Here is a 23,381-nt window from a genome sequence, read left to right on the forward strand (position 1 = left end):
CTTTGATGATTTGGTCTCCTAATCTGGCGGTCACAATAATCGGACTCTCTTGACCTCAAACCGCCATCTAGTCTGTCTTGCTCACCTGCGCGAACACATGAACCCTATAGCTGCAATGGACGTGGCCACATCAGACCTCGTTTCCGAAGATCATCCCAGGACCGGCCCGATCGTCCCAGTGCCCGAGGCGGCAACGAGCGCCACTGCATCTCTGAAGCGCAGTGCGGCCGAAGCATTTGAGGATGCGTCGGACGAGGAGACAAGTCACAAGAAGTTGCGGGATGATTCCGGAGTCCTTGCACTTGGTAGAGGGGGTGGCGAAGAGAAGGTAGTCGATGGGCCCGCTCTGGCAGATAACCTGGAGGAGGAACTTCAGTGCGGGTGCTGCTCGGCCATTGTGTATCGGCCAGTGGTGGTCGCGCCATGCCAGCATTTCTTTTGCGGAAGGTACGTGGGCGCAGGCTGATGCTGTGAGTGGGCGATGAACTGAAAGTTGGCGGTGGGCGCAGCTGTGTCACGCTCTGGGTCCGGGTGAGTACCCTTCCGATGTCGGTATATGCGGCCAGTGTCCTACCATTCTCGTGGCTGCATACGATTCCTCTCATCACAATAACCCATTTTGTGAGTATCGTAAACTGACGATCTGTGTTCAGAATGGCGGCACTAGCTGCCCGGCATGTAGGACAGTCTCTACGAGCGTCTCCTTTTCGCGGCCTATTGAGAAGGTTGTGGACGTCCTCCTCCGCCACGCCCCTGGCAAGGCTCGGTCTGCATCGGAACGCATGCAAGCGGACGCTATATATCATCCAGGTGTACACCTACGGGTACGTTCCCCACTCTGCGCCACCTATTGTACGTGTTCTGAAGGACGCCATAGATCCCCAGCCCTAGACAGGCGTCGCCTGAACCCGCTGTACCAAACACCAACAGTCTATACGTCCGCCCTTGTCCACATTGTGCGCTTGGCAACCAATGGGATTGGAGGTGTCCTCGACCCATAGTAGACCCAGACATAGACCAAGCGAACGCGTGGCTCATCGAGGATGGCAATCCGCCGGGACATGCTCTGTGCGGGAATTGGTGCGTGCATTCATCGTTCCCCAGAGACAAGCGTCTGATAGGTCTCCTACAGCGAGAACGTCCTTGCTCTGGAGGCACCCACAACTACGCGCTGCGACTTCTGTCAAGTATCCTTCTGCGGGATCAACATACCTCACCGTTGTGTCGCGGCGCCTCTCCACCACCAGCATCCTCATGGATTGACCGACCTGAGCGATCTCATTCAGTGCGGGGAAGTCTATGATTGTTTTGAAGGCAATACGTTCGAGGTGGATATAATGCTCGATTACCTAAACGCGCAGACACTCACGCCACGACATATCTACCGCGAGGTGCGTATACGTCACACCTAGAAGAGTATCCTGCTGACACGTTGACTTACAGATCGTGGCGCATATACAAAGCCAACCCCGTCAATTTGCTCCTTTGATTGAACTTGAGCTTTTCGTGGACATGCATCCAGTGGCTGGCGGCGCCGACCCAGATCCTAATGCCCCGCGCCAGCGGATCTGTAGGATCTGTGCGACTGAGGTCCTGTTATACGGGTTACGTGACTGGTGGATCAGGGAACGGAAGAAGGGTTTCCTTGAGGAACACATCATGGCGAGGCCCGACTGTCCTGAAGGCTCACAGTGTCCAAGGCAGAAGGATCACGGTAAGTTCCATTGTGATCTTCCAATAGAGTATGATCCACTCACCCGTTCACTGGGGCTCATCTTCAGTACACGCCAAAGAATGTGAGTGAAATCATATTACGCCGAATAGGCGGACCTGACGCCAATACCGTTCTAGTCAATCATGTCATCGCGCCACCGGACCCTCAACCCGCACCGGTACCGGTACCGGTCCCAGCCCCTCAGCGTGAACCCGATACGAACTCGGAATTTGACTTCCCACCTCTCGCTCCAGTTGTACCGGCGCCAGCTGGAAGTAGATCCGCTCCAGGGGTCGTTGAACACCCACCGCGGCCGGTTGCTGCCAACGAGCAAGAAGTACCGTTCAACTCAGTGTTGGACCTCCCAATGATTCCTCACGAACTCATTGGCTATTCTTCGGCACCTTCATCTCAAGACTTCCGTGATGAAGTCGACGCACTACTCTAGAATTTCGATTATGATTATGTTCACTGGTGGCGTTAAGCGCCCTCCCCAGAGCTCGTCCCGCTCGTCTCTCGTTCTTCTCTACTGTCCGATGCTGTATCTTCCGTTCTTTGCTTTCGAACTGTTCTCGGGGAATTGGATAAGGAGGCTTTGGAGACTGTATCATTAATGGTCGTCCCCGTACTCGACAATTTACGACTGCTTATGACCTTTTACTATATGTTGGGAGAGAACGTCGCCGACTTATATGGCAGGCCTCGTCAGACATTCTTCTTACGTCGTGAGTCTTCATTCACCTTTCATTAGCCTTTCATTAGGCAGACTTGCTGACATAGGTAACCTAGACTAATGGCACGCCTTCCTTCAGCCGTCATGCATCAGCACTGATCAGCACCAGGACAGCCGTGTCAAGGAGTATCGCGGAGAATAATTTGTTTTCCGTATATGCATATAAATCCATGGCAAGGTCATACATCCCGTTTGTAGCCAGGTTAACGCTCGCATTAGGCGTTACTGACTACATCCTTGATAGCGTACGCCTTTATAACTGCTTCGCGACTCGCCAGAGCAGTGTGCCACCTGTAGGCCCCGCACGCGGTGAGCGACTCTTAAGCACCAGATGGAGGGCGGATAGACTTACTTGTTCAGCGCAGGGAAATCTTTTTGGAACGTTTCCTTGTTGAAGCCTTCATAGTCCAGTATGAACGTAAGCGCCGCGACATTCCACCTGACAATTACGATTTATTTATCAGTCATGCTCTCAGGTTATGAGTGCGCTGGACGTACGGGATGAAGCTCAGGTCCGAGACCGTGCACTTGTCACCGACGAGCCACTCGCCCTGGGCGAGGACACCGTCAAGTACGCTCCAAACGCGTAGGATCTCCTTTGAGTACCGCTCGATGGCGCTCGGGACCTTTTCAGGATGGAACAGCTTAAACCATCCCGCTTGACCGAAGTAGGGGCTGCCGGGGAGAATCTCGTGAGTAAATCTCAACTATTCAGCACTCCGCATGCTCAAAGCGTACCCCTGACCCGACGCTTGGAAGAACAGCCACTGCAACTGGTGGTATTTATCATTCTTCTCTGCAGCAGAAATCTTATGCTCGGGGTCGTACTTGTCCACGAGGTAGGTCAGGATGGCGCCAGATTCCCTATGTGTGGCTCAGCTGATCTATTCGTATTCGTCGATGTTTGTAGGTCTGCATGAACGCACCATATGACGAAGTCGCCATTCTTGTGGTCAACCAGGGCAGGAATGCGACCGTTCGGGTTGAGCTTCGTGTACTCGGGACTCTTGCTCTCCCCTTGGCCCAAATTGAGATAAACGGTCTCGTAGCTCAACCCAAGCTCCTCAAGGACGATCACGACCTTCCTACGTTCAACGGGTCAGCACCGAGTCTGTTGGTGTCGACAAGTACCGCGTACTCACCAGCCGTTGGGACCGCCTTGGTTGCTGTACAAAGTGAACTGCTTGCCGTGAGACATGGTGTGTGCGATTGTGGGGTTAGTGAACTCGTCTGGTTGACCTCAGGGCAAGAGCTGTCATTTTATACAGACACCGCAGCAAACCGCTCGGGAGTCTAACCCTAGACACAACTGCCTGGGGTACGGAAGCGCAAGCTTCAACCCGTTGCGTATGCTCGTTGCCGACTGCCAACGTACCCTTCGTCACATAGTGAGTCATGTGCCAAGTTTTGGTGGCATGCCCGATGTACTGACATTATCTCAGATTTGCTGGGACGGTGTAACCTCGCGGGATCGACGTCGTGCCCGAGGCTCGATTACTCACTTTGACGCACAAGTGTATGTGTTCTTACGTGACAATAACGAATGATGGTGAGATAGCTTGTGAAGCAACCTTCGAGCCGCTGTCTGCTGACTGACAGCATCAGTCCCGAGCAGGGTCTCACGGCGCTCTGGCAGGATGCGACTCGGAGCGCAGAGTTAACCCCATAGGTCAAACCGCATGCACGATACTTGATCGCTATTGAAATCCGACACGGCCGATGGTAGAACGTGAGTCCCGGACGATAGTTGTTGGCGACTATATGACATGACCGTAGAGCCTAAGGCTATGAGGTGGGGATACCGGTCCTCAATGCGCTCGAACATGCTCCAAATTCAACATATACTGTTCAATATTGGTCGCGGTTGGATGCTAAGAGGGGGGGGGTTCATCCGGCATCCTCTCGTTCCTTCAAGTGACCTCTAGCTGCTGTTCATCGCTGTCATAAGTTTCGACAGCGAGTCTTCTCATGAGTGTGTATTGTACATGACTGTTCTCATATTGGAAAGCCCCTTTTTTCTCATAACCCGTTCCTTGCACCTAGGAAAAATCGTTCGATACGAGTGCATTGCCCAGGGCGGATATTCACGACGAGAAACGCATCAGTAGAGCCAACTGCGATTTACTTGTCTCCCTCTAATAACTATCGGCTATCGGGTACCCTCGCTCGCATCAAGCTTTGTTGGCTGCATTCCTCACAGCCCACGTCTTGACCACGGCTTCGCGAGTCATCATGGCAGTATGCCACCTATAGACCCAGATACGTTGAGCATTTCTGCCAGACATCAGTCAACGCTCATGCACATGACGTACCTCTTCACCGCAGGAAAATCCTTCTGGAAAGTTTCCTCGCTAAAGCCTTCATAATCCGTCATTAAGAACTTCAACGCCGTGAGGTCCCACCTGCCAATAACAATGCCAAAATTATCAGTTGAACACTCGAATCCTGAGTATTGCGTTGGACGTACGGGACGAAGCTCAGGTCTGCAATAGTGCACTTGTCACCTACGAGCCACTCGCGCTTGGATAGGACACTATCGAGGACGCCCCAAACGCGCAAAATTTCCTTCTGGTACCGCTGTTGCGCGCTCGGGACCTTCTCGGGGTGGAACAGCTTGAACCACCCCGCTTGACCGAAGTAAGGACTGTCATGAAAAAATCGCGTCAGCAGCCATGCAGCGAGATGGGGGGAGAATCGCACTTACCCCTGACCGGATGCCTGGAAGAAAAGCCACTGCAACTGGTGGTATTTGCCGTTCGTCTCCGCAGCGGAGATCTTGTGCTCGGTGTCGTACTTGTCGACGAGGTAAAGCATGATGGCGTCGGATTCCCTAGTACATGTCCCCGTGCCGCGTCTCAGTCCGTCTGCTCGTCGTTCGGCTGTATATAATCGGACAAAGACGCACCAAATCACGAAGTCATCGTTCTTGTGATCGATCAGAGCTGGAATGCGTCCATTCGGGTTCACTTTCAAGAACTCGGGACTCTTGCTCTCCTCTTTGTACAAGTCGAGGTAGATCGTCTCGTAGCTCAAGCCGAGTTCCTCGAGGACCATCACGACTTTCCTGCATGCACAAGGTTCAGACAACCGCAGTAGGGGGGTGTACGCCTGAACTTACCAGCCGTTAGGACCGCCTTGGTTGCTGTACAAAGTGAAGTGCTTGCCGTGCGACATTGGGAGGGAAGAGTTGGGGCTAAGTCTGAGTCGATGCAGGGCAGGAGGGCCCGCCCCATTTTTATAGACTAGCAGTGAGCGGAAAAGCGCTGCATGTGCTGTCGAATTGGATTACAGGCCCTCGGTACCGATGTGGGTGATTTTCGAATTCACATATCAAGAGAAGGAACGTCTGCCAAGCTGCTTCCCATGAGGTGTTCCGAGCCCATGAGGCAAGTGCTGACAGCACTTCCAGACTGTAACCGTACATACCTGCCCCAGAAAATTGAATTGTCAGGTGCACTTTGGGGAAGATGTCCTCAGTTTCATGAGAGTTGCGCCACTGAACGAGCAGGCTGAAGTGCGGGGAGGGGAGCCTGCTGAGTCCTTACACCGTCTAGTCAGTACGGAGCGCTTCATGCCGACACTCAATACGTTCCGGTTCATGATCGCAGTGCTTTGCAATGCATACTAGTGGTCTCAGTGCTCTCACGGGGGAGGCTTGAGCGCGATCTGGTCCCTTCCGATGAGTCGGTACGTAGTTTGATAATCAAATTCTTTTTGGCCATATTGGAAATCGTTCCGTGTAGCTCAGCTACATTACGCCGGACACCTCGTCAGTTCGGAAGGATCGGGCCAGCTATTGAGGAGTCAGAAGTTCGCAGTCTGCACCGATCGTCCCGAGAACAAGAACCAGCTGGCGAACGACACCGTCACGTCTCGCTGGGTAGCCACGCTCCAATGCGGCGGCGGCCACTTTATAACTGCCAGACGCCAACGAGCAGCACCTTACCAACGGCGACTGATCCCATCGCTGCTGCTGACTCAGGCGGCTCCGACGAGGGCGCTGTGCGTTCACATATGACAGGAATCAGGATGCAGGTATAATACAAAGATGTGAGTGGAGGTAATCGGATGCTACAGGAGTAATAGACGGTCCACATCAGTTTATTATCAGTCCGAGGAGATGTAGGTTGCGGTCTATGAGAGAGAAAAACTGAGATGAATGAGTGTGCTATGTATAAAGAAGGGCTTGTCCTCTAGATGCTCGTCCACAAGGAGGGGTTCAACGTTCAAACTTCGACAGGTTTGTCTGTCTTGCTCTGCATCAATCGGTGGGACTCGTCGACGAATTTGGCCGCCTCGTCGCGTTCGAAGCTACAAGCACAACCGCCATTCAATATCAACATAATATACCGATGACCCTAGGAAAAGCAGCTCTCACCAGATCCGGGATCCCTTCGTAGTCATATCGGGCTCGCGCAGTGCGAACGGATTGACGTCGGTCTCGTACTTCAAGCTCGCAAGACTATGGTTGACGAAACGATGCGTGCTCTCGTCGCTCCGAACGGCGTAGACAACGTCAAGGAACTTTGCGTCGTCCCCGAGGCGCCAGTAGTCCTTGGCGATCGCTGGCGCTGGGACGTCGGTCCTGTATCATGGCATAAGCGTGCGAGGGGAGACGCAGCCGAACCAGACATACCAAGCGGGCAAACGACCTGCTTCAATTTCTTGAATGCAGCGAGTGCTGCGTACACAGACTTTAGCATGTGGGTGCGGAAGTCAGAACGTGCGGGCACTCACTAAGTCACCACTGCTTCTTCCTCGAGGTGGCCCACGAAGCGATGGCACGTGCTCGGAGAGATCATATAGCAAAGGACTGGACAATAGAGTCCATGAGCGAAGAGCTCAAGCAATTCAGACGTGATCAAGACCCACAGAACGCGTTGTAGAAGACACCCTGCGCGCCCAGTACCATTGCACGAAACAGGAGCGATGGGTTCTTCAGTGTCATGAAGGTCCTGTATGTGCGGACCGTGAGTACTCTAGACCGTGTCGAAGCCGATCTGCAGTGGCGCACATGAGATGCATGCGTTCGTTCTCCGCCTCTTCGAGAAGGGTATGGATCCAGCCATGGTCTCGCCTCTGGAAGTGCAACATCGGCTTTAGTGAGACAACGCCTACTCATCTAACCTTGAGCAAACTCACCATCAAACGCAAACTGCGCAAATGGCGCAAGGCGGCTGCAACCATGCCCGGCACTGCGGCGATACTCTCCAGGAATAGGATACGCTAGGAGATGGCTTAGGGATCTGTCAAGTTGAAGTGAAGCCGGTGATGAACGTACCCTCAGCCACTGTGTTTCATCCATGAGGTAACCGCCCTTGCGCAGCTCCTCGAGTGACATCTCCGAGGCGTTGGGTGGGAGAGGCTTGTGCTTGTAGCCAGAAGCGATGTCGAAAGCCCATCTAGGGCCGAACGATTGTCAGAGAAGATGCGATTGCGATAGAGTTCAATAAGGGAAATGAATGCTGACCTTGCAATCTTCACGAACGAGTGTGCGACCTTGTCCGAGAACGTCTTCGATTCTCTGAACAACACCTGCACGTGAAGGGGTAGGTTCAGTTGAACGCTGACAAGGGTAGAATAATTTTTGTACCTCAACGGAGCGTAGCTCTTCGGGGGTATAAACAGGATGGAACAGCACCCAATCGCCCTTGATGGCATTATCTGTTGTGACGGGGACCGATGCTTTCGGAGGCAAGTCCTCTATGAGCCGGATTAGCCACTGCACTGGACCAGTGACAGGCCGAACGTACTAATATGTAGACCCTCGGCCCCAGGCCCAAGCGAGGACTTCTCGTCCGTCTTCTGGCCTTTTAGGATATTCATCCTAGGACCAGACGTAGAGAGAGAGCGTTTAGTGGCAGCGGCCAAGCAAGGTGCGAGGAAGGCGCGATGGATGGGGAGCGCCCTGGCCGCAGCGCCGGGCACCATACGTCCCAAGGCGACGGTGGAAGGCAGACTATGCATGGCGAGGAATACAGATGAGACAGAGAAAAATGTTTGAAGAGAAGAGCTGACCTGCACCGGTATATAACTGTGTCTTGAGGAGGCGTCCGTAACGTCCCGAGGGGCGCCCCGAGCACGACCGCGCGAGTCACGGTGGGACCCATGGCCGCTGGCGGCTATCTATTCGTATTTACCGGTTTCCGCGCACCTCATCGTGGTCTAGCTTAATCGTTAGGGTCTTCACGGGTCCTGCTTCGACTGTGACAGAGTGATTATCTCTTGATGGGACCGTGACTTGACAGAAAATGCAGTGCATGCTTTCTACGACGCCTTCCAAATGCGGGGTGGGGTGTCTACCTGTCCAATCGGCGTTCGCCCAATCAGAGCGCGTCCATTTGCCAGCCAATCCCCATCGTGCAAGCAGCATCCCGTCGGCACAACGGAAGTCATTCTCTCTCTCTGCTCATTCGGAATGCTCTTGCACGGGCTGAACCGTCAGCGCTTGTAAGGCAAGAGAGTATTGTCGGCCGGAGACGGCTACACTGAGAAGTGCCGGGACCGTGTAAATCGAAGCATCGATATGGCATGCTCACATAGAACTTCCTGCAGCGAACGGAAGGCATTGAGGGCAGGCATTTCGTGGCTAGACGGGGCACCGGATGATAGAGTTGAGAACAAGAATGAGTTGGAGTTGGACCACTTACCGATATATCCCGGTCAGATGTCCGCAGAGTGCGGACGTAATGACGCGTCTGTAACTTGAATGCAGCATGAGGGCAAGAGGCCCACCAGCAATAATGCTGTATGTAGTGTTCCCACCAGCCTAGGTCACACGGTTGACCACAATCCATCTGGGAGGGGAAGGGTTATAACACCTAATGATTGACTTGAGCTACAAAACGTTCGGTGGACTACAAATATGGATGGGGTAAGTGCGCAGCACCAGTCAAAGGTTGTACAGTAGTCGGAACTGTCAACGTCATTGCATCAGGCTCCATTTGTATTTTTGACTCATTGCACACGCACCGGACAAACCCCGAGATAGATAGACGGACCAGACTGTTCCCAGAGCCACGGAGCCATTGCCCGCATCCGAGGGGGTCGGACGAATCTTTCGGGAGCGGGCTGGGATACTGGAATATGCACATTGACTGGGAAGACACGATGTTCGTGCGTCCGTTTAGCATAAGAAATTAGCTCGGAGATGGATGTACCCCGAGAACACTACAGTCATGCGATGCCCGCATGACGTGCCGCATTCCAGCATTTTAGTACTACTCACACGCACCGCTCTTCGTTGCTTCGAGCCGCTCTACAGCTACACCACGGGTTCCCTGATACATCGATTCGTGGAGTCGTCCGAGCACGGCTCCCACTAGTTCGACAAGGTCTTGACTGTGGACGATCTTCCCACGTTTCCCGCACCGGCCACATAACGTCGGACCGAAACGGTCCGATACCAGCGAAACGGGCACAATTGGCATGGCACCAATAATTGCCGCACATCACAGGTGCGCGCGCCGGCGGCGTTCCGCATCTGATTACACACAGATTTTGTTTGTGAATGCTAAGTCAGATGTTGAGTTGAACCTGGAGCGCACCACTGGTGTGTCCCTGAACCTTGTTTGGGCGTGTCGGACGTAGCAGTATCTACGCCGGCGAGTCTCTGCTCCTCAGGAGTCAATGAAAAGAAGGAAGCTTTCTGCGCGTCGAGCCATCGCCTCGGCTGGGCAGATGGTGTTAGTGCGTTTGCGTGCGTGTGGAGGGGTTTCGAGACCCACCGGCATGAAGACATGCTCATGATCGCCGAAGTCAGCAAAGAACACAGCATATAAGATGGCCGCTGCGCTCGCGTCAGCGGCGGAATATTTACAAGCAGCAAAAAGGTGCTCACTGGGCACGATGGTGAAGTTGGCTATGCGCGAGACAGGATAGATCCACGTCCTCGCTTTCGGTGCCTCGGCAGTACCTTGCGGTTCTGGCCACGGGTTGGACTTTCTGCTGGCATGCCTTGCTCCGCGTGTCTGTTTGCTTGCTCTCAGCCATTGAGCAACGTTGGCGCGACGAGGACGTGGAAACATCATGGGAGGCAGGAGGCAAGGAGTGTCGGACCCGGAGCGCCCGATGGCTGGCTGGCAGCGAGGAACTTAGCGTGGATAAATAATGGGAAATAAACGGGCGGTTGTCAGCCAGACGGAGACACTCAAAGTCTCATGTCCGCTCTTTTCGGTGACACTTGAGAGACGCCCAGACAGTGTCTCCCTCGAGTCTCCTGCTCCCAACGTCCTCCCTCTCCGACCTCGATGAGTTCTGTACACGACCCTCCCCACAGTGACTACCTCCCGCCCCTCAAGCGACCGCGCATCTCCAACCCACCCCCTCCCAGCCTCCCCCACATCCCAGGCCCGCCAGGCCCGAGCACATCCACAATTCCCGACCAAGACGGAGGTGTAGATGCCGCCTCCAAGAAGAACAGAAAGCGGCCTCTTTCGTGCGGAGAGTGCAGGAGGTGAGTCGGTCATCGCTGCTACACGACCGCTGACTCACTCGGGTGTGTGCAGGTTGAAGCTCAAGGTGAGCGCGGGGCGCGCGACATTGACCCCTTGGCGCCGCTCTAACCCTCGTTTAGTGCGATCGTGTCTTTCCATGTCAGTCATGCTGCAAGAGAGGTTGTGCGGAAATATGTCCAGATGGTGCATTGACTGGCGGCAAGGGCAGCAGGTGAGTACCCTTCGAGCACTCCTTAGTCACTGAGCCCGGTTGTCGGGATTCGGCCTGCGGACTCACGTCACTCCGCAGGTTCATTCTCGCGAACACAGAACAGCTGCACGACAAAATCAAGGCCATGAGCGTGCGGATACGCGAACTCGAAGAAGCCCTAGGAGACCTGCAATCCGGGCACCATTTGCTGCGGGAGGACCTCCTGCTCATCAAGAAGTCGGCCGACTTGTTCGGTGTCGATCCAAATCAAGCTACGCCGGAGGCCCGCAAGCATTCTGACTCTATGCAACATGGCATGGTTACCCCAGTCTCCCCGTCAATGCTTCACGACGTAAGTGATTATTTACCTAATTGCAAGACGGGCGCGTCCACATCCGCGCACCCGGAATATACGCAGTACGCTACCTGCACCTTGGCCCTGAGGTGTATTCCGAAGGGCAGGGGTGCAGCTCTCTTGCGGATACTGTGGAAGGATTCGTCGCGAGAGCGAGAACAGCAACTCATCAACTCTTCACAGCGGCAAAGTCATTCTCCGCCTGCGAACGGCAACCAAGAAGACTACGGCATCCCGTTGGACATCCTCGGAGTCAGCGAGCGATTCCCTGCGCCTAGCCGCCTCTCAGTTGACCTCAACCCCACCTTGCGCAAGCGGATTCTCGACCTCCTCCCTCCCCAACACGAAGCACGGTACCTCTGCGAGCAGGCAGCAGAGCACGCAGCGTGGCAGTGCGTCTAAGTTCTACTTCCATTCGCCGCTCTGCTTCGCGGCATCACTCCACCCAGATGACTCACTTATAGTCCACAGTCAAAACTCGGACGGAAGTGATGGTGTGCCCAACATGGTGCACAGCATATACAATACCTCGGTCGCCACGCTCAACCCGCACAGACTCTCATACTTCCTCATCATCCTCGCGATTGGTGTCTGCGTGGATCAGCGTCGCAGTCACAGGACCTGGACGCAGGATGCCGAACGATTCCACCAGCTGTCCAGAGCGGCGCTGTGCGAGACGTCGGTCATCAACGAACCGAGCATAGACGCGATTAACGCGTTGGTACGTACAAGTTCACGTGCACGTGCAACACCCTGGTGGCAACTGACGTCGGTGACAGTTCTATATGTCGCGTTATCTGACTATGTTCTCTGTGGAGAAGGAAGCAGTGGAGTATGCATGGGCCGTTCTCGTGCGTCGCATCCGCTGTCAGGGTTATCGATACTGAGTCAGCGAACTCACCATCTAGGGCATAGCGGCGAAACTGGCTGTCGGAGTACGTCGTTTGTTACATATGCTCATTTTCGCATCGATTCTAACCATACCATGTTGACAGATTGGCCTGAGTAAGTGTCACTTACCGGCGAGGTCTCCCCTGTCACTAACAGAGCGCCCTCAGACCGGTGTGCGAGTCGCTCCAAAGTCATCCCGGAAGAATTGGACAAGCGGAAAACGCTCCTGTGGTGCATGCTCAACGTCGACTGCCGGCTGGTATGTAACATTAACCCTCCATGAGCATCCCGTATGGCTGATGTCATCTTACAGGGTTTGATGCTGCGGCGGCCACCGTCCATTCCATTGCGCTACGTAGACGTAGATCCGCCTACCACCAGCGAGTTCCCTCCCCACGGGCCGCGAGAAGTTTGTGCGTGTTCATAATCTCACTGACGTCTCCACACGCTGACCGGCCGTCGACCCCGTTTCTAGATCAGCGCTGGCACTACACGTTCACAGCACAGTGTTTCTCGCCGGTACTGGAGATTGTGGCAACGCCGAACCCTCCGCCCTACCCGGAGATTCTCGCGCTGGATGCGCGAGTACGGAACTTCGAGGTACCCCCGTTCATGCAGGTGACGCCAGGGACATCATCCGGAAATGGTCTTTGTCTGGTCCAGATTTGGACACACATGACGCGTGAAGTCGGTCAGTTGTGTCGACGGCATGCATGGTAGATTTATTGTGGTCGCTTATCATTCCCTTTCCCTAGCTCTCCTGAACCTTCACCGCCAGTTCTTCGTACAAGCGCTCAGTGAAGGTTTCTGGGCGAACCACAGATATGCGTCATCGGTGGTGGCAGTCTACCAGGCATCTTTGAGCTTGCTCTGGAGCTTGGAAACCTATTACCGTCAGCAACCTGAATACTCTGTCAGGTCACAGGTTTTGTGGCACAACGGGTTTTCGTCCGCGGTGGGTTCCGATCATGTCGGAGGCGCGCTGGAATACTTGTGTACTAACCACATACCCGCCCACAGATCGCCTTGTCACTGTTGGTCACCCGAGTACCGCCCTCGGTGATGGCATCGAACGCGCTCTTGGAACTCGCCAAAGTACTCCGACTGTTCACGGATGTCCAAGACCGGTGTCCGATTGCTGCCAAAGCATGTGTACGCGGTGTCATATCCATCCTCTGACATATCCGCCCCTGACCGATGTCATTCACAGCCGGTGCTCGAGCCGCTCTTCGAGCGAGCGCGTTCGTGCTATCTGCACAGCAGATACGGGACCCACCAAGAGTGCGACGTGGACGACGACATCTGCAAGCTCGCAACACGGGTCGGGTTGGTTGCACCTCCCGTTCGTGTACCAGGGCTTGCGCCGGGAGACGGAGAGGTCGCTTCGTTCCCGTTCGACGGCGCGCATTCCACGCTCGTGCGCGCCTACGAAGACGCCATTGCCACGGTCCCACCGCCCAACGATCCCATCCTCATGCCCGGACAACTCCACCTGGTCGCCGCGACCTCCCCCAGCCCATCCTTGAACCTCGGTCGGAACGGTACCACACCTTCGACGGGCTTCGGGGTATCTGCGGAGCGGTCGGGGTGCCAGAGTGACTCGTACGGTCCGATTGGGTTCAACACTCCGTCTAGCTTCGCGATTCTGCCCGCATCAAATGGCGCGCAGAGCTTCAAGTACCTGACTACGGAGTACAGCGACAACGGGTGGATGACGTGGTTCTGAGCCGATGGTTACGGTGTCTCGTGTCTCGTGTGTGCTAGGATGGAGTCTCTTGTTCTTGTATGCGCCACCCGGATGGATGTGGAGGTGCGGTTTGATTGCTTGCATTTTGGGTACGGGCCGGGGAGAGGCGGTGTGGTCTCGCTATTGCCTGTTGCTGGACACTTACTTGTAGCTTAGATGCTTGTATGAGCTTTCTTATGGTCTGACTAGTTTATGATGATAAGGGATGGTACACTATTAGATACACCTTGTTCTTGACCGCGTCCGGTTACGACAATCTGGATTCTGGTATGCTCCATTCCTCTCTGTAATCTTTACGGAGATAGTCTCTCTATCTTCCATTGAGGGGCATCGTCTGGCGAGCCTTCGACCCGGAGATAACGCACTCTGTCATGGAGACGTGACGGCTTTCCGAGCCAAAACTCTACCTCGCTGGGGACGTCGGGCGACCGGATCAGTATTCTGCCATTGAGAGCACGGAAGGAACTGGACTCACTCAGGTATTACCCTCCACCCTCCCCAAAACTCAGGCGCAGGCACTTCTTCCCCGAACCTCTCCTTGATCTTGTCCACTCTCGCCTGCAGCTCCCCCTCTCCAACGACACTGCTCTGCCTGCTCGCCCAGGCCCCGATCTGCGAGCCGACGGGGCGGGAGTGGAAGTACTCCTCGCTCTCCTCGCGGGACACGCGCTCGACGCGGCCGATGACGCGCACCTGCTTGTGGACCTCGCGCCAGTAGAATGCGAGCGCGGCGCGGGGGTTCTCGGCGAGCTCGCGGGACTTGCGCGAGGTGTAGTTGGTGAAGAAGACGAAGCCGCGCGCGTCGACCTGCTTGAGGAGGAGCACGCGGGCGGACGGGATGCCGCTGGCGGTCGCGGTGGAGAGCGTCATCGCCTCGGGCTCGTGCACGGCGCCCTGCACCTGGACGGACGTGAACCAGGCGCGGAACTGCGCGAGCGGGTCGGGGTCGACGGTGCTCGGCGAGATGTGCTCGGGGGCGTCATACTGCTCGTGTGCGAGGATCTTGAGCTTGTCGGGGGAGGGCTGGGCGATGGCTGTCCCAGCGGTCATGGCTAGTGGGCGGGCGGTTGCTGCTGAGATGGATGGACGATGTGCTCGTCGTGGTGGTACTGAGGTGAGTAAGCGGGGGAAAGGTCGGGGAGGGCGTCGAGTCAAAGTCAAGGAGTGCATGCTGAGCGCACTGATCTGCCCACTGCGAAGTCCAGAGCGTGCGGATTACCGCATTGCGCCATCCTCATACGTCTCTCCCGGCCGCGGTCGCACGAGTCGAATCTTGGGCACACACTGTGCATAGTCTAGGACGGACGAACATGCGAGCAAACAATTTTTGGCGACGCTCTGGGTGTGCGCACATCTGCGGCCGCACTACTAGACTCGATCGAACTTGTAGTCTACTGCAGCTGGCCGACTTGAGGCCGACCACCCGTGCACGGAGGGATTCGCAGCGCCCGCGATATGAGGGTGATTAGATGAAGATGAAACGCAATCTAATCTGATTTGCAAGGAAGCCCTCTGCTGAACGGTCCCCGCATTCTGACCAGAACCTCCTTCTTGCACAACGTACACCCGCAATTGGGGACAGCACCGCAAAGTGGGACGGCTATTTGGAGACTATTTAAGCGTAGAATGCAGCTGAACCTCGGAAACAGGTGCCCTCGATCCTCGAGGCATCACGGTCATGTATCTTCGCAAGTAACTTTGTGGCCGACGCCCGCACCGATGCACCCCCCCCCCCCCCCCCACCCCCCCCCCCCCCCCCCCCAATTACCCATCCCCGACAGTCCGAACAGGTCACCAAATGCCAACACTTGCGTCAGCGGCACGTCCGAGCCCTGCGGCGGCCGCGTGTATGTACGACGTCCTTTCGACCTGTCACAGTCCGCCAAATGCCGCCACCGCGCTACTCTGATTTCTAGGAACTGAGATGGCTGAACGATCGCGCGCGCCCCAGGGCCCACGGCCGTCGCCCGTCGCGCTGCCTTCGCTCCCTCGGTCGATCGACAACACCCAGCACCGTCAGCGACGTTGGGCAATCAACGTCCGATGTCGACGTTGGCGTGGCACCCTCCGCCGGCGCAGGCCTCCCGCCGATCCATGTTGAGTTGACGTCGGCCGGGATAAGTACTGAGATACAGATACCCTATCGCAATCGCACGGCGCAGGCGTGCTGCGTCGGATTCGGAATTCGGGATGGGACCCTGGGACTTGAGGGAGGCGCAAGGGACAAGGGACGCCGCACGAGCCCTGCCTCGGCGTGACGGAGTTCTGCAGGCGCGGGCGGGCGTTGGGATTGGCAAACGAGGCACGCGCGTTTGGTGGCGCGGCCTGGATCCTCAATCTCTCTGCCGTTGCCTGTCAACTGGTCGCTGGTGTTCCTGGCCGCAGGCAGATCATGGCTGGGCAAGGCAGGTGTTGCTCGGCGTCATGGGAGGATGCGGGAGATACCGCCGGGAGCGACGGCCAGTCAATTCATCGAAGTTTCTCGGGGGCGGCATGGAGATGTGGCTAGAACTCCCAGTCGTGTGCCGCGCCCGCCGCTCGTGATACCCATGGGGTTCTCTCTCCTGAGGCTCACTGATATTCGTTTGCGGAAGTCGGATATGTCGCTGGAAGCTCAGCTTGTCTTCGGGAGTTGCTGATAGAACACACGGTTTTTGGATGTTGCCGAACGGGGAGGCCGGGGAAAGAAGCTTGCATAAGTACGCAGACAAATATGATTTTAGACTCTGCGCTGCGTCGCTCTGCTCTTGGTGATACAAGAGGCGAGTCCGCCGCGGTGAATCTTGCTCACGTTCTGGCTGCGGATATGCTGAGAACCTCGGAACGTGCAGCAGGAATGTTTCCCAACGCTTGCTTGCGCCACCAGCAGATACATGAGAACACTGATGCGAAGCATGCGAGTCCCTTTGCTTGGGCGTCGGATTTGTCGCAGGAGGGTCTTCCCTGGTCTTCCACGGTACGTTCCCCGAGGTCTCGGTCATGCTCCCGGGTGCCGGACGACTGTACCTGAGAACTCGACAGGTCACAGAACGATCGCACCGGCTACCTTGGGCTGTGTTCGCGTAGGCGGTCGGACTTGTGCCAAGATGGTGGCGCGGACAGGTAGGTGTGGCGAGTTGTTGCGAGTATGCAGGTCTGCGTAAGTATTCAGTACAACTGACGCTGCAGCGCAGGACCGGACAGTAGGGATGGCCCCCGCGAACAAATCGCGAAGTGCAACTTTGTGGTTTGAGGCGATTCAATCCTACCACAGCGGCCTGATAGACTCAGATAAGGCAAATTCCAGCGCCATCTATGGTCAGGGTGCGTGAACATGTGCGTAAATCGAGGGACGTTCGACGTACGTACAATTCTCGGGAGCCGGTTATGTAGAGCTGCACTGAGCGTTCGGTAGCAACGTGAGTTTTGCCAATGATCGACGATCCCGTGAATACTGCTAGTGCACAGTGGGGCCCGGGTGGAGCCGCGCTAGATTGAAGGAAGTATTTAAGCCGAAAGGACCTCGACGGTGGAGCCTCGCTATATCGACGGAGGTGTGCATGCCGAGGGAGGCGCGATTCGCGGGAATCAGCGGGGTAAAAGTTCGAGGTGCGTATAGCTTGGTCTAGCAAGAGAATATGTTACGCGGCATACACATGCACGCAATGGCTGGTAGCGATCATGACATGGCTGAAGTCAATGATGCCAATCCTGGCTAGGACGTACTCTTGACGAGGCCCGAGGGAACGCAGTGAGTTCTCGCACTACGAGCATATGCGCACGGCCACGGCGGCCCCGCAGCCACATGCCAGGCTGCGAAAGCGTCACCTGTAGCTCTTGGCGGGAGAAGTCGGGCAGATAGAGTTGACGAGAGCGCACGGCAGTCGCACACAGAAGCCGGTGGTTTTGGCTGCACACGGTCGAGCGTCGTTTGGAAGAGCGATGAGGTTAGAAGCGCATTCGTGTGACCGGAGGGCGAAGAAAAACGATCAGCCCGAGCGTGTCGGTTGCGCCACTGCAGCATTCGAGAAGACATGCGAGGCCATGCGATCACTGTCAGGCTGATTAGTGTGCAAAGAGTGAGGCTGGCATGTGGAAGCTCGACATTGACGGTGCGGATGCAGTAGGGCTCAAGTGCTGGACGACCGAGACTGTTGGAAGCGTACACGCTGTGCAACGACGAAGACAGGCGTGGCGGCGGTGGCGGAGAGAAGGTGAAGCTGGGAGCAAGCTGAGCAAGGCTGAGGGAGCTGCGAGCCCCGGGAGAGTGGACCGCCGAAAGAGGGTGTGATCCCAGAGATCAGAGATCTCGATCGTGTGTCCAAATGCGGCAGGAATTGGAACCCCGCCCGAGCATGCTCATATTGCCATAAGCTGTAACGAGCCTACTTTCCTGCCGTCCGAGTCCTTTCCCTCCCCGACTGTCCCTGTCCCCCTCCCCTCCCTCGAGGCCCCGTCGCGGGTGTCTGCTCCCGCTCGCTCCGGGCTCACTATGTATCCCATCTCAGACCTCACCGCATTCTGTCGCAAGACAACCGGAGATGTTCCCCCCAAGCTCGTGGTGAGTACCAAGTCGCATGTGCACACAAGTCCCGGACGTGACGCGCACGCACGCGTAGGGCGCGTCCACCACGGTCGTCGGGTCCAAAATGTATCTCTACGTGAGTACCATCCTCTGTCACGTTGGTGACACGTCTTGATTAGTTTTCCCCGCGCGCAGGGCGGACGTCTCGTCTCCGAGCGGAAGATGGTATCAGACATCTATGTCTTCGACCTCGAGAACTTCAGATGGGAAAGAATTGCTCAGTCTCCGGAAGATGATATCCCCCAGGCCCGGTACTTCCACAGCGCGGACACCTGTACGTATCCTTACGGCACCCCACCAGTCGTGTCTGACCATCTGTCCAGGGCGGAATCACCTCATCATCTTCGGTGGGATGGCAATCAAGCCCCAGTCGGACAACCCAGAGGACTTGTGCGTTCTCAACGACGTCCGTCTCTTCGATCTCAACACTAGGCACTGGCTGCCCGCTGCGCCCATCTCTGCTGATTCGTCCCTCCTCCCGAACGCACGCTATGCACACCTCTCATCCGTCACCGCTGACCGTCTCTTCATCATTGGTGGCCAGGACCTCGCCAACGTCTGGCTCGACGATGTTTACATCTTCGACCTGATATCAAAGACCTGGATCCAGCGCCGCGACTATCCTAGACACTGCGGCACCTACCGGAGTGTTGCGGTCACTTCGGACCAGCGCGTCCGTCTTCCCCAGGACGAGTTGCGCGGCGCACAATCCTCCGCGCGACTCGGCCAGCCAGGAACACGTTTCAATATTGACAAAAAGGCCCCCGCTGCACCGAACGCCACGCAGAGCGACGCCTTGATTCACCTCCCGTACTCCGCTGCACCCACGGATGACTTCCCTTGTGACATCTTCCTGTTCAGCAACTACAATGTGAGTTCTTGATGGTTCCTATGGTCGAAACATGATGTTCACAGTCTTTTCATCTGTAGTTCACAGATGTCCAGCGAGAATTGGAGGTGTTCACTCCGCTCTCCGACGGTGACTTCACAGTCTCCGACCGCTCGGGCGCCATGACCGGGACCTCCTTCCCGCCCGGTCTTCGCTTCCCCACTGGAGCGATCCTTGGCACCTTCTTCATCGTTGCCGGAACATATCTGTCGCAGACCTACCAATCGTTCTCAATCTGGGCACTCGATCTCATTAACATGACTTGGTCGCGCATCGACCCCGGCAGCGCTCTGGCGTCTGGTTCTTGGTTCCGCAGCTGTCTCTGGGCGAGCGCCAATAAGTTTGTCGTCTTTGGAAACAGGCATGGCAATCTCGTAGAAGACTACAACCGTCGCCTCCTCAGCTGGGACCATGTCACTTGCATTGATCTGGAGGCGTTCGGCATATATCAGCCGCCGCCTTTGGTGCTTGACATTCCTATGCAAGAGCTTGGCCTCGCGGCCTTGGAGGAGGGTCTGATGGCCGACTTTGAGATTATCTGCGACGATGGCAGGAGAATCAAGGTATCGCGCAAGCTGCTCGAAGACCGCTGGCCATGGTTTAAGGAACAGCGCAAGATCTTCTTGCAAGCTGCGACTCGGGCTCTCGAGGCGTTACCCGTGGTTTCCTCACACATGGGTCCTCCCGAGGTTCCCTCCGCGAACCGTCAGGAGCAGCGGCCAGACCCCCGTCTCACCGCACGCTCGTTCAACCTCTCTGAACCGTACCCTATCACTCTTGCATTCATGCAGTACTTCTACTCCATGTCTTTGATCACTCCCCTACAACATGCGCCTGCAGTGCTGAGCCAGCTCCTCCTCCTATCAAGCACGTACCAGCTGAACCACCTGCAGTCGTTGGTGAAGCATGCGATGCATCGTGCCTTGAGCTACGCGACGTCCGTAGGTATCTATGGCGTTTCCACGCTATGCAGCTGCAGGAGCCTCCAGATTCGGTGAGTCCCAATCTAGATCGTCGATATGCACATGCTCAGTAAAATTCTCTGAATTCAAGCGCACTGCGTGTCGTCATGGTAAGCCACATCCCTCCTGTCCCTGAGGTCCTTGCTAACCCTATCACAGGCCTATTCCCAGAAGCGACCGGCTGCCCGCTCAAAGGCCGACAAGGATGGCGGCGCGGGAGGTGGACGGAACTCCGACGCCAGCGCTGGCAGTGGCGGGAATGGGCGCCTGGATGCTCCCGCTGGGGCGGCGCGACCACGCGGCATGTCCGATGCATCGTACATGCGCGGCGCGAGCGACGGCGGCAACTCTAACACCCGTGGCTTCGCGCGCAACCTAGCGGGTGCGTTTCACCCTAACGCTAATCCCATGTGAGCGGTTTCTGATGGGTAGTACTCTTCTAGACTCGGAACCGCTTGCGGTTCTAGCGGATCTGCAGGAGTTCGGTATTCCTGGCCAAGAGGTACCTCTCCCTGCAGGTGCCAACATGGGATTGTCTACGCCCAACTCGACTTTCAACGCGAAGCGGTTCTCTGACGTATCTGCGGCGCTGCCTCCGTTGAACGAGGACGACTACCTTGACATGGACCTTGTGAGGCCGAAGTCGACGTCGTCCCATGTCGCTCCTGGTACGTGCATTTCCCATTTCCTCCACAAACGTATGCTTAAGTAGCGTGTGCAGCTCGTCCACCTCCGCCGACCGTTCCGCTCCCCAGCACGCCTGTCCAGCAGCCTCAAAGCCGTCCCAGACGGCCTGGCTCTTTCGATACCCTCGCCTCGCTGGATACCCTCGGGGACAACGACTTCGTACCAATCAAAAGCTTGCCTGTCCCTCGGCCGAGGCGTATGGCGTCCTCAGACACCATCTCGTCTTCGTCCTCACGCGATGCCCGTTCTGACCGTGGCGGTATGTCACCTGCACGGGGACCTTCTCCTGTGATCAAGCCAAGCCCGCGTCCGTACAGCATCATGTCCCTGTCAACGGAGCAGGACCTGCTTGCGATTGCGGAGATGCTCTCTCCTGCCGTAGAAGCAGGGGTAGGAGAGGAAGAGCCTATCCCCGAGGGCCCGCCTATGGCCGAGCTCGAATCGTTCTCCGACATGTTCGGCGAGGACGCCCCCGTGCCAAACCCCGCGCGCGGGTCGGTCAGCTCAACGATGTCCTCGCTATACTCGTCCTACCAGCGCGAGTCGTCCATCGGGGGCTCGATCTACACCGACTCGGACGGCGCGTCCTACTTCGGCGACGACCTCCCCGATCCCAGCCTGCTCGCTGCGCCGTTCCTGCAGCACGGCCTTCGCAGCCTCCACCTCCCGCGCGGCTCGCTGCCGATGCCGCCTCTGGACGACAGCCGGTCGCTGTCTTCGTCGACGTCGTACAGTTCACTCCGCACGCCCAGCCTCAGCAGGACGTCTTCAGTTGCGTACCTCAGCTCGCCGCCGACCAGCCCGACGTCGTCATACTCGCCTATTGATGCGCCCGGGCCGTCGTCCCCACACATGTCCATGCAGAACTCGAACAACAAGCTGCTCGGCATCATCGAGGAGTCTCTTCACTCAGAAGAGGGCCATGGCCACGCTCGCCACACGTCCGAGGCAACGGAGGTTGTTAACCTGGACGACTGCCTTGAGGAGTCGCGCTCCTCGCAGTCGTTCGCCCCGTCTGCGTACCAGGATCGCAGGCAGTCCCCCAGGAGCGACTCGCGTGGCGAGATGCGCAGCCCTGTACACTCCCTATACAAGAGCGATTCCAGGAGCGATCTCAGGAGCCCTATGAGGTACGAGTCGAGGACGGAGATGCGCGGCACTCCACCCCCAAGGAGCCCGCCACCGAGCCGTCGTATGCCCGAATTGCAGAGGCTGCAGATCTCACCCGCAGGGCCTTCTCTGTCGTCCGCCCCCGTGCTCGATATCAGCTCGTCGTCGCCGTTCAACCAGCAGCAGTACGCGCAGCAGACGCGCTCGGCGCACCCGTCGATGCAGCGCACGCTGCCTTTCGCACCAGAGCCCCGGTCGTCCTCGTCATACGCAGACAAACGGTCTGGGTTTATGGCCTCACGGCCCTCTACGTTCTCCGACGAGGAGCAGTCGCCGTATGCGCGCGAGATGCAGTCGCCGTTCGGGAACCTGCACAACAGTTACTCGAGCGAGCACTTCTCCTCCGCCAACACTGCCGACTTCCGCGTCCCCCACACGCCCGACACGCCCGCGTCGTTCCAGACTGCCCGTTCGCCGACGTTCGCGCACCCCGAGGCGAAGACGCAGAAGCTGGAGAAGATCCAGATCCCGCCCCCGCCGCCGGTCCCGCCGTCGCCCGTGCTGTCCGCAACGTCGAGCAGCTCGAGCCACAAGAGCATCAAGAAGGCGGTCGGGCTGAGCAAGATCTTTGGGAAGGGCAGCAGCGACAAGAGCTCGAAGAAGAGCTCCGAGAGCGGCTCGATGCACTTGCCGAACCAGAGCGTGACCTCGCTCGAGATTGGGAACTCGAAGACGGAGGAGAAGCGGCTGCGGAAGGAGGCGGCCAAGGCGCGCACGGAGCGCCTCGCACAGGACCTCGCGGAGAAGCAGCGGCGGCGCACGGAGGCGGCCAAGGCGCAGAAGAGCACGATGGTGAAGGAGAAGTCGAAGAAACCCTGGGAGGAAGGCGGGGGCATGTACGAGGGCATCTCGTACTTCTGAGCGTCGTACGGCTGACGTTGCGGTCCCGTGTTGTGGTTCTAGACGGCCTGCCCCGGTTCTCTGGTGTGTGCATGATCCCTCTCTCTTGCTTGTCTCGTCTCGTCCCTTTCGCTTGTGCCCTGTGCTCTGTATGGCCCTCCCTCCTGATATCGGACTTGGTTG

The 23,381-nt window shown here is 56.9% G+C and overlaps 10 protein-coding genes across 10 annotated transcripts; 6 read left to right on the forward strand and 4 right to left on the reverse strand.

Annotated features, from left to right (window-relative positions):
• Nucleotides 1–115: 115 nt before the first annotated feature.
• Nucleotides 116–2,162, forward strand: L226DRAFT_458096 (uncharacterized protein; the record flags this gene model as incomplete). The annotated part of the gene is made up of 8 exons (XM_067675421.1): nt 116–447; nt 510–531; nt 654–824; nt 878–1,080; nt 1,133–1,391; nt 1,444–1,714; nt 1,782–1,796; nt 1,852–2,162. 8 exons carry the CDS (start codon nt 116–118, stop codon nt 2,160–2,162), a joined length of 1,584 nt encoding a protein of 527 aa, XP_067538420.1.
• Nucleotides 2,163–2,662: 500 nt separating this feature from the next.
• Nucleotides 2,663–3,645, reverse strand: L226DRAFT_568842 (glutathione S-transferase C-terminal-like protein; the record flags this gene model as incomplete). The annotated part of the gene is made up of 6 exons (XM_067684218.1): nt 2,663–2,738; nt 2,800–2,886; nt 2,946–3,122; nt 3,186–3,311; nt 3,374–3,532; nt 3,590–3,645. The coding sequence occupies 6 exons, from the start codon at nt 3,643–3,645 to the stop codon at nt 2,663–2,665; spliced, it is 681 nt and encodes a 226-aa protein (XP_067538421.1).
• Nucleotides 3,646–4,449: 804 nt separating this feature from the next.
• L226DRAFT_482614 (glutathione S-transferase C-terminal-like protein) lies at nt 4,450–5,651 on the reverse strand. Its single transcript, XM_067676979.1, has 6 exons — nt 5,566–5,651; nt 5,353–5,511; nt 5,152–5,277; nt 4,915–5,091; nt 4,760–4,849; nt 4,450–4,694 (listed from the first exon to the last, which is right to left on the reverse strand). The coding sequence occupies exons 1-6, from the start codon at nt 5,619–5,621 to the stop codon at nt 4,619–4,621; spliced, it is 684 nt and encodes a 227-aa protein (XP_067538422.1). The 5' UTR covers nt 5,622–5,651; the 3' UTR covers nt 4,450–4,618.
• Nucleotides 5,652–6,406: 755 nt separating this feature from the next.
• On the reverse strand, nt 6,407–8,431 carry L226DRAFT_532619 (alternative oxidase). The gene is made up of 11 exons (XM_067680294.1): nt 8,201–8,431; nt 8,041–8,150; nt 7,918–7,982; nt 7,729–7,849; nt 7,590–7,673; nt 7,462–7,526; nt 7,320–7,402; nt 7,185–7,260; nt 7,084–7,128; nt 6,826–7,032; nt 6,407–6,758 (listed from the first exon to the last, which is right to left on the reverse strand). The coding sequence occupies exons 1-11, from the start codon at nt 8,376–8,378 to the stop codon at nt 6,674–6,676; spliced, it is 1,119 nt and encodes a 372-aa protein (XP_067538423.1). The 5' UTR covers nt 8,379–8,431; the 3' UTR covers nt 6,407–6,673.
• A 2,189-nt stretch (nt 8,432–10,620) lies between these two features.
• On the forward strand, nt 10,621–14,311 carry L226DRAFT_334009 (uncharacterized protein). The gene is made up of 15 exons (XM_067674020.1): nt 10,621–10,902; nt 10,955–10,967; nt 11,023–11,114; nt 11,193–11,445; nt 11,632–11,840; nt 11,920–12,169; nt 12,228–12,293; nt 12,357–12,383; nt 12,444–12,453; nt 12,507–12,598; nt 12,653–12,752; nt 12,815–13,030; nt 13,095–13,294; nt 13,360–13,491; nt 13,550–14,311. Exons 1-15 carry the CDS (start codon nt 10,697–10,699, stop codon nt 14,063–14,065), a joined length of 2,382 nt encoding a protein of 793 aa, XP_067538424.1. The 5' UTR covers nt 10,621–10,696; the 3' UTR covers nt 14,066–14,311.
• L226DRAFT_532623 (pyridoxamine 5'-phosphate oxidase) lies at nt 14,257–15,275 on the reverse strand. Its single transcript, XM_067680295.1, has 2 exons — nt 14,562–15,275; nt 14,257–14,497 (listed from the first exon to the last, which is right to left on the reverse strand). The coding sequence occupies exons 1-2, from the start codon at nt 15,134–15,136 to the stop codon at nt 14,380–14,382; spliced, it is 693 nt and encodes a 230-aa protein (XP_067538425.1). The 5' UTR covers nt 15,137–15,275; the 3' UTR covers nt 14,257–14,379.
• Nucleotides 15,276–15,664: 389 nt separating this feature from the next.
• L226DRAFT_334029 (uncharacterized protein) lies at nt 15,665–16,242 on the forward strand. The gene has a single exon (XM_067674021.1). It carries the CDS (start codon nt 15,713–15,715, stop codon nt 16,007–16,009), a length of 297 nt encoding a protein of 98 aa, XP_067538426.1. The 5' UTR covers nt 15,665–15,712; the 3' UTR covers nt 16,010–16,242.
• On the forward strand, nt 16,144–16,715 carry L226DRAFT_334032 (uncharacterized protein). Its single transcript, XM_067674022.1, has one exon. The coding sequence runs from the start codon at nt 16,277–16,279 to the stop codon at nt 16,628–16,630; it is 354 nt and encodes a 117-aa protein (XP_067538427.1). The 5' UTR covers nt 16,144–16,276; the 3' UTR covers nt 16,631–16,715.
• A 1,842-nt stretch (nt 16,716–18,557) lies between these two features.
• Nucleotides 18,558–20,537, forward strand: L226DRAFT_458145 (regulatory protein ral2; the record flags this gene model as incomplete). Its single annotated transcript, XM_067675428.1, has 5 exons — nt 18,558–18,626; nt 18,685–18,726; nt 18,786–18,924; nt 18,974–19,521; nt 19,581–20,537. 5 exons carry the CDS (start codon nt 18,558–18,560, stop codon nt 20,535–20,537), a joined length of 1,755 nt encoding a protein of 584 aa, XP_067538428.1.
• A 156-nt stretch (nt 20,538–20,693) lies between these two features.
• On the forward strand, nt 20,694–23,340 carry L226DRAFT_334087 (uncharacterized protein). Its single transcript, XM_067674024.1, has 2 exons — nt 20,694–21,169; nt 21,223–23,340. Exons 1-2 carry the CDS (start codon nt 20,926–20,928, stop codon nt 23,217–23,219), a joined length of 2,241 nt encoding a protein of 746 aa, XP_067538429.1. The 5' UTR covers nt 20,694–20,925; the 3' UTR covers nt 23,220–23,340.
• The last annotated feature ends 41 nt before the right edge of the window (nt 23,341–23,381 follow it).

The sequence above is a fragment of the Lentinus tigrinus genome (genome assembly GCF_003813185.1).
Source record: "Lentinus tigrinus ALCF2SS1-7 unplaced genomic scaffold L226scaffold_6, whole genome shotgun sequence".
NCBI classification, from domain to species: Eukaryota; Fungi; Basidiomycota; class Agaricomycetes; order Polyporales; family Polyporaceae; genus Lentinus; species Lentinus tigrinus.

Bases quoted from the DNA above. Each gene is read 5' to 3' on its own strand.
- L226DRAFT_334087 (XM_067674024.1), top strand. From the start codon at position 20,926: ATGGGTAGTACTCTTCTAGACTCGGAACCGCTTGCGGTTCTAGCGGAT. The intron at 21,170-21,222 runs GTACGTGCATTT...TAGCGTGTGCAG, and splicing joins GTCGTCCCATGTCGCTCCTG to CTCGTCCACCTCCGCCGACC.
- L226DRAFT_334032 (XM_067674022.1), top strand. From the start codon at position 16,277: ATGGGACCCTGGGACTTGAGGGAGGCGCAAGGGACAAGGGACGCCGCA.
- L226DRAFT_482614 (XM_067676979.1), bottom strand. From the start codon at position 5,621: ATGTCGCACGGCAAGCACTTCACTTTGTACAGCAACCAAGGCGGTCCT. The intron at 5,278-5,352 runs GTGCGTCTTTGT...GACATGTACTAG, and splicing joins AACGATGACTTCGTGATTTG to GGAATCCGACGCCATCATGC. The intron at 5,092-5,151 runs GTAAGTGCGATT...TTTTCATGACAG, and splicing joins TTCCAGGCATCCGGTCAGGG to TCCTTACTTCGGTCAAGCGG.
- L226DRAFT_532623 (XM_067680295.1), bottom strand. From the start codon at position 15,136: ATGACCGCTGGGACAGCCATCGCCCAGCCCTCCCCCGACAAGCTCAAG. The intron at 14,498-14,561 runs GTGAGTCCAGTT...CGACGTCCCCAG, and splicing joins GGGTGGAGGGTAATACCTGA to CGAGGTAGAGTTTTGGCTCG.
- L226DRAFT_334029 (XM_067674021.1), top strand. From the start codon at position 15,713: ATGCAGCTGAACCTCGGAAACAGGTGCCCTCGATCCTCGAGGCATCAC.
- L226DRAFT_334009 (XM_067674020.1), top strand. From the start codon at position 10,697: ATGAGTTCTGTACACGACCCTCCCCACAGTGACTACCTCCCGCCCCTC. The intron at 11,446-11,631 runs GTAAGTGATTAT...AACTCTTCACAG, and splicing joins CCCCGTCAATGCTTCACGAC to CGGCAAAGTCATTCTCCGCC. The intron at 13,492-13,549 runs GTACGCGGTGTC...TGTCATTCACAG, and splicing joins CGATTGCTGCCAAAGCATGT to CCGGTGCTCGAGCCGCTCTT.
- L226DRAFT_532619 (XM_067680294.1), bottom strand. From the start codon at position 8,378: ATGGTGCCCGGCGCTGCGGCCAGGGCGCTCCCCATCCATCGCGCCTTC. The intron at 7,983-8,040 runs GTACAAAAATTA...CTTCACGTGCAG, and splicing joins AAGAGCTACGCTCCGTTGAG to GTGTTGTTCAGAGAATCGAA. The intron at 7,261-7,319 runs GTGGGTCTTGAT...TCTATTGTCCAG, and splicing joins TGTCTTCTACAACGCGTTCT to TCCTTTGCTATATGATCTCT.